General features: G+C 40.0%; 1 protein-coding gene across 4 annotated transcripts; it reads right to left on the reverse strand.

Annotated features, from left to right (window-relative positions):
- Positions 1 to 130: 130 nt before the first annotated feature.
- Positions 131 to 13,446, reverse strand: CAPN10 (calpain 10). Of its 4 annotated transcripts, XM_040567891.1 has the most exons (15): positions 12,914 to 13,446; positions 12,704 to 12,774; positions 12,419 to 12,623; positions 10,955 to 11,086; positions 10,530 to 10,726; positions 9,076 to 9,293; positions 8,442 to 8,583; positions 6,566 to 6,732; positions 5,722 to 6,005; positions 5,034 to 5,236; positions 2,936 to 2,988; positions 2,733 to 2,818; positions 2,190 to 2,389; positions 1,847 to 1,892; positions 131 to 1,025 (listed from the first exon to the last, which is right to left on the reverse strand). In XM_040567891.1, exons 3-15 carry the CDS (start codon positions 12,560 to 12,562, stop codon positions 996 to 998), a joined length of 1,902 nt encoding a protein of 633 aa, XP_040423825.1. In that variant the 5' UTR covers positions 12,563 to 12,623; positions 12,704 to 12,774; positions 12,914 to 13,446; the 3' UTR covers positions 131 to 995. The 4 variants fall into 4 exon arrangements, with proteins under 4 accessions (XP_040423825.1, XP_040423823.1, XP_040423824.1 ...); XM_040567889.1 differs by having other exon boundaries at positions 2,733 to 2,988; positions 12,914 to 13,445; XM_040567890.1 differs by lacking the exon at positions 12,914 to 13,446 and having other exon boundaries at positions 2,733 to 2,988; positions 12,704 to 12,905.
- Between the last annotated feature and the right edge of the window lie 1,752 nt (positions 13,447 to 15,198).

Here is a 15,198-nt window from a genome sequence, read left to right on the forward strand (position 1 = left end):
AGTTGAAAGCAAAAGCAAAAAGTTACTTATTTCTCAGACATAAAACTAAAGGAAAGCCTTATTCTCCTAATATTTCCAATTACCACCTTCCATTTAGTGAAAATTGTAGAACAAAAAGACATGACATCATTGACAGTTTTCACCTTTTTAATAAAAGACATTTTAAAACTTTTTACCATTACTCCATTTTTATTGAGGAAAATATAACATCTAAAAAATCTTCCTTGAATAAGAAATACTTTCTAACAGAAATTAAGAAAAGTCTCTTAAACTTCGTATTTCTTACAGTGAGGGCAGATCTTGCATAAAATACATTCTGACAGATTTACAAAAGCAGTCTGAGACGGTAGTCCATAAACAAAAGTTTTCAAGTCTTCTCTCTTTTGTTGGTGCTGTTCATTAAAGAAAAACTCACCAAAAATTTTCTTTTCACCCTACGATATGCACGGTGCAGCAAAGGGCCCGCAATAAAGTGCTCGGCAGCATGACTGGCAGTGTAGGAACTTTCTCTACTCCAGTTTATTTTGATGGTTCTTGAGGTATGTCCTACCTGAATAAAGACTCCAGTTTCTTTCCTTCATGTTTACCCTTTGGTCTCTTTAAGTTTGGTCTCCTTCTGTAAGCTTGATTTTTTTTTCCCCACCAAATATTATTCCATTATGCACCTACGATTTCTGGTTTTCTTCTAAAACTGCAGCTTGGGTTAAAACATGCACATATTCTCCACCTGTATCTGTGAAGAACTGAGGTACATTATGAAGATTCACTGTACAATGCTGGTTCTAAAACACATGGGAAGAACATGTTTAGAGTGTACATGATTAAGGAGGTATTTTTACAAGGACATCATTGTAGGCCTGACAGTTGGTACCATTGGAAAAACAACGGGGCAATGAGCATCTTCTTTTTATCCCATTCAAAACCAAAACCAGCAAGAAGTGAAGCATTCCTCAGCTTTCCAAGGTTTCTCAAAATGACAGCATGAGAATTCCAGATTACCTTTTCATCACAGTTGTAAATGAAACCTACAAGAAAGTGAACAAGGCAGAAAATAACTACTTAATCAGTTAACTTTGTCAAGAAAGAGAAGAAACTTGTAAGGAATTGAAATAAAATAGAGAAAAGAAAGATTTAGAAACCAAGGGTAAAAGCTAGTTTAGCCTGTGAAATGTCTTAAAGAAACTAAAAAGCTTGTTAATTCCATAACTTCAGTAGTCAGAAATTGCACAAACTTCTAGAATTATACACTGACATCCAGCTCTACTCTGATCCACTTTAGAAATCGACAGCCCAACTTCTCAGTAAGACAGACTGCCTAGATCCTTCAGAGGTTAAAACTCTGAAAGCACTGAGCACTATGCTCTTGAACATTAGATTCAGACATTAATTTCTGTCACTGATAAGGAAACTACAACTGCCATTTCCAAATTCACCAAATTTTGAAGTCCTGAAGAATCTAACCTGTTTGTTCCCTTGACATCAGGCAGTACCCTTTGCTCAAGTCCAAACAGTTTCACAGAATATATAAGAAATACATCTTTAAATATATCCCTTCAGTCTTGCAACATTGTTTTTCTAAAACAACGGTAATAAAGAGCTTCACTACATACTTAATTTCCTATATATTAAAATAACAAGCACCATGAGGAAAGTACATACAGCGCTTTGGCAGATGAACAAGAGAAAGATAACTGCTTCCCTGATGATCAATTTGCAGCAAGTAAATAAGAGCATTCAAAGTCCAGTCCGCTAATGCATAACTCTCAAATATTAGCTAATACATAAGCCTTGATGATGCCTCTGTATCATCTTTAGGACAACTGAAATTAAGAAGTGTATCACTTACCTCTTGTAATACTTGTCCAAGTGTCTCTCGGCTGTGAATACGCTTCCTGTTGAAAATGAAAACCACACTTACTTCTGTGCAAAGCCCTGGGGGATCTTGCAAATCAGTTTATGACACGTCGAAAAGAGAAGATTGTTATGCTAGGTGTTGTTCCACATTGTTACCCATATGGAATATTAACACAGTCTTACAGAATCTACAGACTCTGCTTCAGACCTGCTATTACTCACATCAGGAGCAACTACATGGAATAAAGTTTACAACTCACTGCAGCTTGTCAAAAACCATCCCTGTTTGTTAAAAAGCTTTAAAACTTAAAATGCACAAAGCAACATATTTTTACCTGTCTATTTTGGTTGCTATGACCACTGTAAAATTGCCTTCTGTATTGGGCAAGTATGTGGATGGTATAATTACATAACTTCCTGCAGGAAGCCTGCAAAGTTGGCTTACTTCCTGTGAATAGCAATGGGGTACACAGCTAACCAGTGGCTCCAAGTGTAGAAAAGAGGAAGTATTTGGTTTCCAACTGCTGTTAGGCACCTGCAAAAAGAAAGAAAACATGCTTATCTTCTCAAATATTTCAGTCTTCATAGTTGTAAATGCCAGGTATAGCACAGTAAAGTATATTCTATGTATCTATTACACTTCAAATGCTCGTTCTTATGTACAGAGCTATAAAAGAGAAGGATGGGAAGGCCTTCAGAAAATCCAGGTGGCAGTATTAAGTACAGATAAATCAATCCTAGAAAATTTGATCCACAGGATCAGCCTGAAGTTCTCCTAAAAGCAGTATGTCCCTTGCCCAGGGCAAGGAGCACTGAAATAACTGACAGGCTTACCTTCACACCTGGCAAATAAGCAAGCTGATCAGAAGAAGTCTTACCTGGAAAATATGGAAACCTATTGGACGACACTTGCTATCTTGGCAGTGCTGACGGAGAGTAACTTTCACACTGCTTTTTCCTGGTCCTGCAGGAATGGAGAGGGGAAAGCAGGGATTGATATGGAAGGAGGGGAAGTTCCTGCTACCTCCAGCACTTTGCCCATTTTTCCAGCATCCCTGCAGCTGCACCGTTTCCCATTCACCTGCTGGGAGTTCTTCAGAGAGGGCAGCATCTGGTGGTGGTGGTTTTACCTCACTATCAAACACAAGAGAGAACAAAACTAAATGCACAAAGATCTCTGTGATTTCACAGATTTAGAAAACCAGCTCACAAAAACAGACTAGCATTACATAAACTTACAGGAACACAGGGACATCCAGAAGAATATAGCATATGCAAACTATGCATCAAAACCAGATAGATTTTTATGTATTCATGATGTATCACAGTTTACACACTTTTCTCAATATTGTTTTGTAAGGTATAATTGAAAGCAATACAGCCGATAGTGATGCCTTGAGTACACACAAGCACCTCTCAGTAAGTTCAAAACATACGCTGTTTTGTTTTTTTTTTCCTGGATCCACTACGGCTTTATTCAGAGAATTCCATTCTACCTGCTGACTTGATTGCTGTAACATTAACACGTTTCGATCATAGCCCAGCACCACTTCTCACAGCCACATGAACAAACTAGTATCAACATCAGTTCCACAGCATTTGAAATCATATTGCAATATAACTTCAAACATACCATCTGTCCTTACTTCCACTTTTCCATCCAGTTAATGTAACAGCTGTTTTGATATTCTGTGACTGTCCATTCTAGACACGTATTCAGGCTGACACCTCTATTTCAGAGGCAGAAGTGTTATACTTAACAGCAATAGATGATGGGATAAAATATCCAGTCAAGTGTTCCACAGATGCTATGTCCAGAAACCAAGTATAATGGCAATAAAAGTCCACATCTTGCACCCATACAGCAAAATTAGCCTCATCATTTTGAAGACCTTTATTCAGTCTAAAACTTGATGCCATCTTGCCTACAAATTCTGCAGAGTAAATGATTAATCCATGTTCTAACTTTATACTGCAATTTGCCAGTTTCCGTCCAAGGACATACGAGCTGTTAGTGTACTATCAGAATACCAAAACATCTGAACAGCTTTTAAACATGTTGCCAACAGTATATTTTGCCTCCGTATATAGCTTACCAGGCACAAGCTGTCAGGCAACCTCATTTTTTTTAAGTTTATTGGAAGAAGATACAACTTTGTTGACTCCACACAACTACTCGTCATCATGTCTTCTTAAGAATTTATTTCAGGCCTATGGTCACTAACCCAGAATTGCTCATAAATAACTGACTTAGAAGCGTTGAGATATCTCTGTAGTCTGCTACAGTTAAAATATTAAAAGTGATCAGAAGCTATTGGACTGATACCGCTGATATCCTGCGTTCGATCAGCAAGCACTCTTATATTGGGGGAAAAAGACTGCTCCAAGTACATTAAAAAAGTCTATTTTCCATCACAAGTCATGAAGATCAAATATGACACAATACACAGTGATCCTTCTAAGCACTTGATCAGAATGTTAGTAATGTTCTGAGGCATTCACAATTAAAATACTCTGCCATATTGTCAGCGTTGAATGCTTTAATTCACAATCCAATCCTTCATTCAACTGAAGAAGACAGCATTCATGTCAGTGCCATTTTTCACACCTGTTCTGCAAAGACAAGCTACAAGTATTATGTCATCTGAGTCCACTGCTGACACTCTATTTGCATTTGAAACTGTACTGCTCACTATCAACAACACTGTATGTCAGGCAATCTGTTAGAACATGTGCCAACACTTTCTTCAGTACATGATAATATACAGCTCTTCTTTCCCATCGCTGACTATAGTAACAGCTGCTTTTAACTTCTCTGGTACACCTTCATTTTTCCAAATGCTAAGAAACAACTTCCACATAGGAGAGATCTGTTCTGAAGAAACCTGCTCAGTTCTTTTATGAAATACGCACTCTCTCAGAACACTGGGATACAATTTAGAGTCAGGATGCTACTCAGCTGACTCTGTAATATTTTAAATAAGAGGTAACAGCTGCTTCATCCAAAAAACAAGGAGACAGAATACTACTTACATTAATTCAAAGAGAAAACAACACTATTATTTGATGCTCTGCACAGCTCTTCAGAAACATTTTGAACACTGGCACATAACCCCATACTTCCTGTGTTTGTGCATGCCCACAACTTTAAGAACATTTCTGTTTCTTTTTAAACCTACCTGAGAGAGATTCTTCCTGTTGAAAATACACGAAGCAAGAAATGCCCTACTGCATCTTTTAGAAAAGTACTGGGAACAACAAGATAATACCCAGGTGAAAGGTCACAGCATACATGCACTTCTCTATCATACGAATGGCAGATGGTACCTACAACTGGAGGAGCTGAGAGGGTCTTTGGAAGGTTAAATCGTTTCTTCTCCACCTAGAACAGATGCATAACAATGCATGGCATTGTAGGAAAATGAGCAGTTTTTAATAAAAAGTGATCAAATATTCTTTAAACCATTTTTAAACATGCATACATTTACAAAATTAAACAAGGAAGAGAATATCAGCAGACAAGCTGAACATCAAAGAGGAACAGAAAGTGTTAATATTCAGGAGGAATAAATTTAGGAATTGTCATCAAATAAACAGCTTGAAATATCATGCACTAGTTTGGAATAGGCTCAAAAGTTCTGGATCTTGGCACTCAAAGATGAGAACCAAGTACTAGTCCACTCCTAGGCTGTACAGAGAGCATCTGCTTTGTGACATAATTGGGATCATTCTAACATAAATCAGAGGTGTAAAATGTGTGATCTGTTGAATCCTACCACTGCCACAAGAAATGAATGATTTAAGTCAGATGTTTCAGTAATGTTTTGAAACCCTTTTACAAAAAGAAAAACGTCACTTCCAAATTACCTTCCAGACATGCAGTCCCACAGCCTGATAATTCTTCACCTGCATGCCTTCAGTCAAAGACAGAGTTTTCTCTACTAAGTGAGTTAGATTTTGAATTCTTCCAGCCCAGTCAGCACTGTATTTCCTGTCTTTCTGCAGCAGAGCAATGCACACCTCACTCTTCTCACAGACTCTCAGCCAGAACTTAGGGTTGGTCGGGAAGCTGCTGTTGTTACGGCAGCCACCTGCAGACTGGCCTCTCACCCAGGATCCAAAAAGATTCTGAGAGTGATACAGCACTTTCTCTAACAAAATAAGAAAGACATGGTGCGGACACCGGAGGTTATTTCATTTCATACAACAAATACACAGCAGAGCAGAGATTCCCTAGACCAAAAGAACATGCTGTGGTAGCCCTGACACTTCTTCCCAGTAGACATTTATGAACAAGATTTTGAGAGGCATAAAAATGAATGTCATGTCTGGTAACGGCAGACTGATGCCATGAGCTTTGCAAGTAACAAGGAATTGGTTTTAGAAATCTAAAGTTTCTATCTCACTAAAAAAAATCTAAAGACTCTCCAGAACAGGAGCTGTCTAAACTTCAAACAAGAACGCTAATCTCTTAACAAACCAGCAAGTAACTAGATCTCTGAGGAATATAAAAGACCCTTCTAAGGATCTTCAGTTTCCTTTTATCCCTCTATTCTTTCCAGCAGTAGAGACAGAAAAGATCTACAAGTGTAGAAGTAGAAAGACTGAGAAAAAGAAATTATGGTCTAGTTGCAGCCATTTGCAATTCAAATGACACTTTCCCATTGACATAACATTATTTCAACAAGAAAGATGTTTTTTCATATCACACCTGTATAGAGGCTCTGAAGTTGTCCTTCCTCATTGACTGGAAAGCCCATGGTAATCTCATCAAATTCTCTGAAAAATTCCTCTTCATCAACCCAGAATTCTCCCTCTTGGATCTGTGAGAGCAGTTCTGAGGCAACTACCGGATCTAGTTGGCTCCACCCTTGACCACTGTAAGACAAAAGCTAAGATTCAGCTCTTCACCCAACTGAGTTCTGTAACCATCTTCTGTCCCATGCAGCAAACTTGTGTAGGACAAGAAGTTTCATTTTATTTTCAGATTCCTGCATAGAGTGTTTCCTGTGTACAGCTTGCTAGTCAGTGAGATGGATAATAGGAAGTATGAATCACAACATTGAAAGAAAACTTAGAAACAAACTAAACCAGATAAGGTACAGTAGCATACTTACAGCTGAAATAGCTACTACTTTGCTTTCAACAGACCCAGCGTAGCGTCCAAACTGTGAGAGCCAAAATAATGATTTTAACGGTTGTTAAAAACAGTGAGGGAAGTAAGCCAAGCTGCACAGTGACGGCTCTAAAAGAATTTCATTGCTGTACAGCAAACATCAAAAACCACTGTTTGTACGAAGCACCAAGTTGTCCCTATGAGAATCTGCTGGCTAAGCCCTAAATTTTATTTAGGGCCCATTAAAAGCCAATATTTGCAACATTTTTGTTTTGCTAGCAATACATATGCGTTCAGCACTTCGAAAAAAAAAACAGGGCTCTAAGGCCACTCAAAGAAATGCTATCTTCTCAGCTATATGGCAAGTCACTGTTTGACAAAGAAACTACCACAAGAGACTAAGAATATATCCAAAACTCTACCCAAAGTAAAAACCATTAAAGGATAATCACATTAGAATCACAGAATGGTTTGGGTTGGAAGAGACCTTAAAGATCATCCAGTTCCAACCCCCTGCCATGGTAGGGACACCTCCCACCAGCCCAAGTTACCCAAAGCCCCATCCAGCCTGGCCTTGAGCACTTCCAGGGATGGGGCAATCAAAACTTTTCTGAGCAGCCTGTGCTAGGACCTCACCACCCTCTGAGTAAAGAATTTTGGCCTTATAAGAGCAGCGCCAGGGATGGAGGCTTCATTAAGACATCTTTTCAACTTGGGACACGCACACAACCTCCACACTCTCTAAACTGCTTATTAGCACAATCATATTTTACTATAATTTATTACTGAAAGCTCCTTGGGTCCAGAATTGTGTGTTCTTTTTTACAGTCTAAATATCCTAACGCTTTTCAAAATAAGCTAAGAGGGTCTCTGCCCTTTCATTCTTGTTATGTGCAAGCTATCTGCCATTCAAACTGCTAAACAAAATTCTGTATTTCCTTTCAAAATAGATCTTTTTATATCTACTCTGCATCAATTCCAGTTTCTTCTCCTCATATTAACCTGCAGAAACAGAGAGAAAGCACACAAGCAAAAAGCATATGCATCCTTCTGCTGTATTTTGTTTTAAACAAGCTTTTTTTGTCTCCTGCAACTGAGACAGTATCAACAAGAACAGCTGAGTAAAGCCGAGTGACAACTCATAAGAAGCCACAAAGCTCTTTTAAGCAAAGGTCCTTTGACCAACTGCATTGAAAACAAAGGCACCACAAAAACTGGAGACAGAAAATAAACAGCTTAAGTATATTTCTACGAAAAGATATAATACTTTTTTAAACAAGAAATTGACATTAAAAACTTCAGACTACCAGAACTATTAGATCAATGTGACTAGCCTTAGAACCAGTGAACTCTCAAAACAACTGCATACAAACTAAAGCCTCTCTCCTTCACTTTAATCTGTTAGCAACATTCAACCTTGAGCTTCAGAACTTTTACAAATGATTTTCCAAATTAAAATAAACCTACTTACCCCTCACACCAGGGACCTCTCCAGCACCGCCTCCCCCAAGGATTTCGTATTCGTAGCAGGACAATTTCTTTGCCTGACACTTCAGAAAGATTCAACATGTCTATCACAATAAAGGCATGAAATTCTCCTAGCTCACTTGCACCTGAAGAGAAAAAATAATAATAATGGAGGATGAGAAAATATACAAAAGAACTCACTCCATATTTTACAAAGACAGACATTAAACCATCCTGTGAAAGAAAGCAATTTTGAGCTAAAAGGAAATTGTTTATTGGATCAGTATAAAAACAGCATTAAAAACAGTGTTATTTGTAACTATATGGAAATAAAATAAATGAAAATTTTAAAGCATTTTAACTCAGTAGCTGATCTCAAACATCTACAAATTCTTGGTGCTGAAATTCATTAAGGTTTTTAGAGTTGGGATTTGGGTGAATTTTTTTGGTTTGAGAGTGAATCGTAACACCTTCCCATGCACCTAATATAAAAAGCACCTCCCCAAAAACCTTCCATCCTGAACTTAACAAAACATGCATGGTACTAGAATCAGCAGTATGCAATTGCTGGCTTCCTTGTGCACTGAACAGCATTAAATTGAAAAGTTTCCTTTAAACGTCTAGAACTTTACTGTTACCTTGTCTGGAATTGAGGACTGAGCAGCTTATTACGCATTGTTCCTTCAGATTCATTAATCTCCTGAACAATTCTTTCTTCAAAACCATACCAGTCTTCTCTTTCTCTACATTTCTTCCAGGGTCTTTCAGGGTCCATCTTTCAGCAATGCCTCCAGTCAGATCAACCAAAGCATCCGCCACCTGTCCTGCCCACAGCTGTTCATATGATCCATGCAGTCTGTAGAAAAACACAAGAAAAAGTTTCTACGAGCAGCGGAACTCAAGAAAAAAGGTTCTTTTGTCCTTTCAATCTTGCCCTATATCACAATCATGACTACAACCTGCCTCATCCCCAAGTAGGCAAGAGAAAGCACAAACTGCTTTCTATACAGAATACATCGCCTAAAGAATACATAAGCCATCAGATATTTCATTGTTTGATGGGAATTTTATTAATTCATTCTTTCCTATATAGGAACTGCTCTAGCCTAGTAATTTCTACCTTATTTGCACATCATCTTTCACTATATAATTGCTTTCCGCGTAAGTACTCTCTTCTTCCTTCTCTTAAATAGGTTTGTTCACTCTGCACAGTGTTTCCTTCAACAGTTTAAATAAGTCAAGAGACTACCCCACCTGATACAGTGACTGCAAAACATAGCAAAAGAAATTAGAAGAAGACTACCTAGACAGAACAACAAGATTCGACAGAAAACAGAGCATTACCTTTCAAACCTACAGTACAGAGAAGCTTTAGCAAGTCATAGCTGGTTCACACCTTCTACTCAACGTATCCACAGAAGAAACTACTTTATACTTAAAGTCTTTTTCTGCCCTCTGCTGGCAGCCACACAATCTTTCTCCCAGGTTCTTTTGTACATTTGGTGTCTGTCTCATCAGTGCACTTTGTCTCCAAATTCTGTTTTGGATAGATTTGGTATCATTTTGATAGATGTTTTATAAACCAGCCACATTTTCAACTGTGTTAACAATCTAATTATTTCTACTCAGTAATAAACTGTCAAATAAAGCAAAAGCAGCAGTGGGACACACAGTCATGACCTCACCTAGCTTAAACTGATGTAACGCTGCTGCTTTCCACGAAGATATTTACAGGCTGTCTGCTTTTCACTGAGCCCTCAAACTGTTGCACTAGTAAAATAGTTCCCTTTAATAAATTAGGTGACCAGTGGATAGTGACTTAACGAACATCATTTGAATCTCTTCGTTTTCACCCTAATTCTCTCCCTAAGACTATCGTATCCCACATGTAATTAAGAACACACCTTACAGGTTTAGGGTTTAGGAAGAGATTTCTGTACAACCCAGTATGGGAAAGTTAGCAACCACTCTACTTTATATGGAATAATATGCAGATCTATGCCCAAAACAGTCAGATGTCTAAGTAAACAGAAGGTAAGATACACAAGTATTCTACCTCCTTTTACTTCCCTCAATAACAGCGTTCACATACTTTGCATAAGCTTTTTCCAGCAGCGGAAGCCAAAACAAATCTTCTGTCTGACACTGGGAAAAGCAGAGTTTACCACCAAGGCAAGGCAAACGATCATCAATGGTTACTTCTACCCAGTGTCCAAACTGCCAGACTCGACAAGTGAAACAGCCTCGATATGACTCATCTGTCCAGCTGGGCTGACCTGGAGGGATTACCTAGAGGCAAAAAGCCAAAATTGAGACAAATAATTTTATTTTTTTTTAATAAAACAAATTAAAACTATGCTGAATACCAGCCATTTAATTAAAAAAAAAAGTCACAACAAAAACAGTACAACTAAGCATAGCAAAATCCATATTCATATGGATTGGGATTCAAAAACAATATATAAATATAAATCAGGTAAAGAAAATTCTGAAACGTGAAACAAGAAACTTCTCTACCTTATTCAGTAGGTATTTACTCTTCTGCAAAGCTACACAGGCACACAGGAACCAACAATCTCCCAGGATTCCTTGTTTCACTTGCACATCCTGCAGATTGTTTGAAAATAACCGAGGAGTAGAACAAATGTCCTGAAAGTAAAAGAAGGGGAGTTAAAGTTGAGGGTTGCCTAACAGTCTAAGGAAGTCTGTAATGCAGGGAACAGGAGGGCTCCGAGACATCTCACAAAATAAGGGAGCTTTTACCTCTTAAAACATTTCGTCTTCAGACTCAGCCGAAGCAAGCAACAACAAAATTACTGCCTTGTGGCTTTTCACAGGAACTTTATATGAGGTAAATCTAGTTTCCGCATAGATTTTAGTGCACAAATGCCACCACCGAGTGCAACCTCAGCAGAGAGGTCAATAAGTGAAAGACAACTTAATTCATCAGCTCCTTGCAAGACATATGATCAACTGTGATAGAAGTGATGCCATTCGCAACGCACTGCACATCCCAAGTTACAAGAATCTCTGAACTCATATAATAGAAAAAGCTTTTCTAGGGCAGATAAAAATAGATTAGTTGGTAGTGAAAGAGATTACTTCAAATGCAAGGTCTTGAACAATTTGATCTGATCTGAAAGTGAGCATCTGCGAGCGCTGCAAGAAACGGAAGTTAACTCATCAGTCCTCAGTAGTAATCAAGGCGTAAGGTACAAAATCCAGCTGCACACTGGACTCTGTGAAGTCTTTTGTGTGTTAATTCCACCTGATAACCAATAGCTCCACTACTGTTCCACAGTCACCCCAGATGTAGGGCAGAAAAGCAATACAACTAAAGACAACATACTTTTTCACTCCGTTACATTTTTATAGCCTTATTTTCCCCCCCACATATAGAAAGCAACATCATAAATATTTCACTTTCATTGAACGTACTGCAGAAACGCATTCTAATTTTTTAGTTCTCGTATGTCTGGCTCTAAAAGCTAGATGGAAGTTTAAAAGCAATAACACAAACTATTACTGGTAAAAAAGAGAATCTTTCTTGTTATCAAAGCACAATTTTTCTTCAATGATAGCAAAGGAATCAACATCATTCTGAAACGCTCTAAAATGCAGTTATTTCTTTTTCAAAAGTTATACAATTTATTTGAAAAAAGGGAATAACATAGTATTGTTTTTAATTTGATATGCCCATTATTTGTATGATGAAATGTAATTGTAATGAAATATCTGAATTTCTATGAGCATCATGGAATTCTGAAGTTCTATACCCTGATTTAAATCAAAACTACGAACATGAACCCTGACTTAAAAACAGTAAGACACGTATCGTTAATACTCACATACTTTATTTTTGCCCATTCTGTATTTCTAACCAATAAAGACACCCACAAGCAGTTGTTCAATGCTAGCTAACATTTACTACCTTAAAGTCCAGGTCTACAAAACTGCAAGCTTTTACACCTTCAAACTCACCTGAGGTCTCAACCAAGATATCTCGCCTCTGAATTGGGCAAGCGGGGTGCAATAATTAAAAAATATAGAGGCGTCGCTGGCTGGAAACGTGGGGTCTGCGTAAAGATCTCTTTTCACCGTTAACCGCTTTTTCTCTCCCAGCATTTTCAACACGATCCAATGCAGCTCGGCCGGCTATTTCCGACACTTTATATTCCCAAACGCCCTGGAAGGCAAACGAATCTCCTAAGGAGATTTAACAGAGAAAGAAGGAGGAAAGCCGTGTGGGGACGGAAAGCCTCTCACAATTTCCACGGAGCGCCCCGAGCCACGCCATCGCCGGCTCCTCTCAGACACCACCCTCGAAGCTCCCGGCTCTACCGAAGAAGAGGAGGAAGACGAGGATGACGAGGAGGGTCTCAGAAGGTGGCCTCCCCCCAAAACGGCCCCTCCACACGCACCCCCCCGTCCCCTCAGGGCCCCTCCGCACCGCCCGCCCCCTCGGGCTCTCCTCACCGCGGGGCCCGCCCCGCCGCCATGGCCGCCCCGGGCCGTTCCCGGGGCAACGCCTGTCACCCTCCGCCTCGCCCGGCCCCGAGGTAACGGCTTGGGCGGCCGGCCACTGAGAGAGCGGCGGGCGGGCGCGTGGTGCCGCCGCCGCCAATCCGCCGCCGCCCGCGTGAGGCGCCGCCGCCGCAGCCTGAGGAGCGGGGAAACTACAAGGCCCAGCGGGCCCCGGGGTTGGCGGGCCCGGCCCCAGTCAGGCTGTCGCTGAGGGGAGGCTCGGTGCCAGCAACGCCCGGCAAAAAGCGGGGGCACAGCTGGGGCACGAGGGAAGCAAAAGGCTCCCTCGGACATCTCTTAGGCGCTGAGGGGAATAAAACGGTATCCTGTTTGCGTGGGGATGGCAGCTGGAGATGGTGTTCATCTTCCCGGAGTGGCTTCCAGATCACCTTTTCAGATAGTTTATCACAAAGTGATGGCCCACAAGCTGACAAAGGAAAGACAGCGATTCTCACACTTTGGTAGAGAATCACGCACTACTGCCTAATAAAATAGAGTTGGGAAAAATACATTAAAAAAATATATATATACTTTCTCTAGAATGTATATCTACAGTATATCTATATTTAAATATATGAATCCATACATTCTATAGAAAGTCCCGTGGCAAGGGAACAGAAATAGGAGGTCCCTTGCAGGCCATCCACTAAAACACTACCAGTTCTCAGATCACAAACATACTGAAGCAGGCCACTCAGAGACTTTAGTTACATTATTATACCTTCGTGTTACCCGAAAAGATAAAGCCTGAAGTAAGCAGGCTGCTGGGTCAGTGTGAGGACAAGTTGTTTACCAAAGAAACTGTTTATCACACACACCTGTCATGGGTGTCAGGCTAGTGGTTACAGCAGCTGATCCATGGGCACAGAGGTTGTTTGAGAGAGAACCGCAGAGGACACTGATCAGATTTGTTTCTATCTGAAATGAACACTGAAGTCTTCCTCTCAAACCTCAGCCTTAAGGGAACAAAAAAAAAAAATCCCAGGGCACTAGCAGATGATCCAACTGCTGTCTGGTGACTGACTGACCCAGAAATTCTCTGCTGCTTGCGCATGCCCACTGTACAGACACAAGGCTTCCCCACTGCAAATTTAATCAACAAACAAGACTTTCCACATTTGAGTTTTGACCCTTTTGGGAGCAAAGGGAACACTGTCGTCAGTAAGAATAAGGGCCCCTCTTGTCTATGGCTCATGCAAGAGAGCTGCAGCTGCATGGTCTGCAACTAAGCTGACATTGGAGAGGTCTCGACCGGTGGAGGGAAAGGGAAGAAAAGGCCTCTCTGTCTGAGAACAGTGAGGCTCTCATCTGTGTGATTTCACCCTTGCTGCTTTCTTTTTAGGCAACAGTGATCACAGATCAGAACTGCATACATTTCATTAAAGGACAGATTAGAGCTCAAAGTTCATACAGCTTCCTATAACAGTGTAAATACAGTAGGCCTTACCTGGAACAGTATGCTAGTTAAACATGCATCTGTATGTACAAGGCTAGTAGAAGAAAGAAAGAGATGAAAGTTATCTTGGTCCCTAAAAACATCTGACATGCTTTCTTTGCCTTGACTGCAAAGTTGGCAACAGGCAAATTCATCCATTATGCAGCTGGCAATGTTTTTTTTTTTATTGACCCTAAGCCCTTTGGAAGAAAAGCAACAATTTTCTCCGTTGCCTCTTGGCAATCCTTCTGGATTAGACTATTCCTGAAGACAGAAACACGGGTCTATTTAGATAGCAAGAGCTAGAATATTTTAAGACAAAATGACACTTGCCTTTTTGTCAACCTGTTTCTCAGGGCACTTTATGCAGGTGCTTTATATTTCCTGGAGGAAAGCAGACACCAATAGGCCAAGTCCCGTTGCCATGGAAATTTAGAGTTAAAAGGGATTTGCATCCAGTTACATAGGCAGCTCATTTCCATGTGAATAAAGACTGTCCTTTGACAGAGTACTATTTGATGGTATTTTCATAATCTCTTCCCACAGTTTTGAGTTTTAATCAACCCCTTGTTCACCTCTGTCATTTGTCTTCAACTGGTGGTGGTTCAGAGCCAGGGAGACCACTAAACGGGATCTGAGGGCCCAGCGTATGTGTTTTTGCAAATGGTGACGCACAGAAGTCCGTTAAATTACACAGGAGAACTCTTCCAATTCTTTGGATCCTGATAGCACACACATTTAGGAAGGCACAGGTTTAATCCCTGCAGTACTACTAGGCTGACAGTGGTTGCTGCTGTGTCAA

Source organism: Cygnus olor, chromosome 9 (genome assembly GCF_009769625.2).
Source record: "Cygnus olor isolate bCygOlo1 chromosome 9, bCygOlo1.pri.v2, whole genome shotgun sequence".
Lineage (NCBI taxonomy): Eukaryota > Metazoa > Chordata > Aves > Anseriformes > Anatidae > Cygnus > Cygnus olor.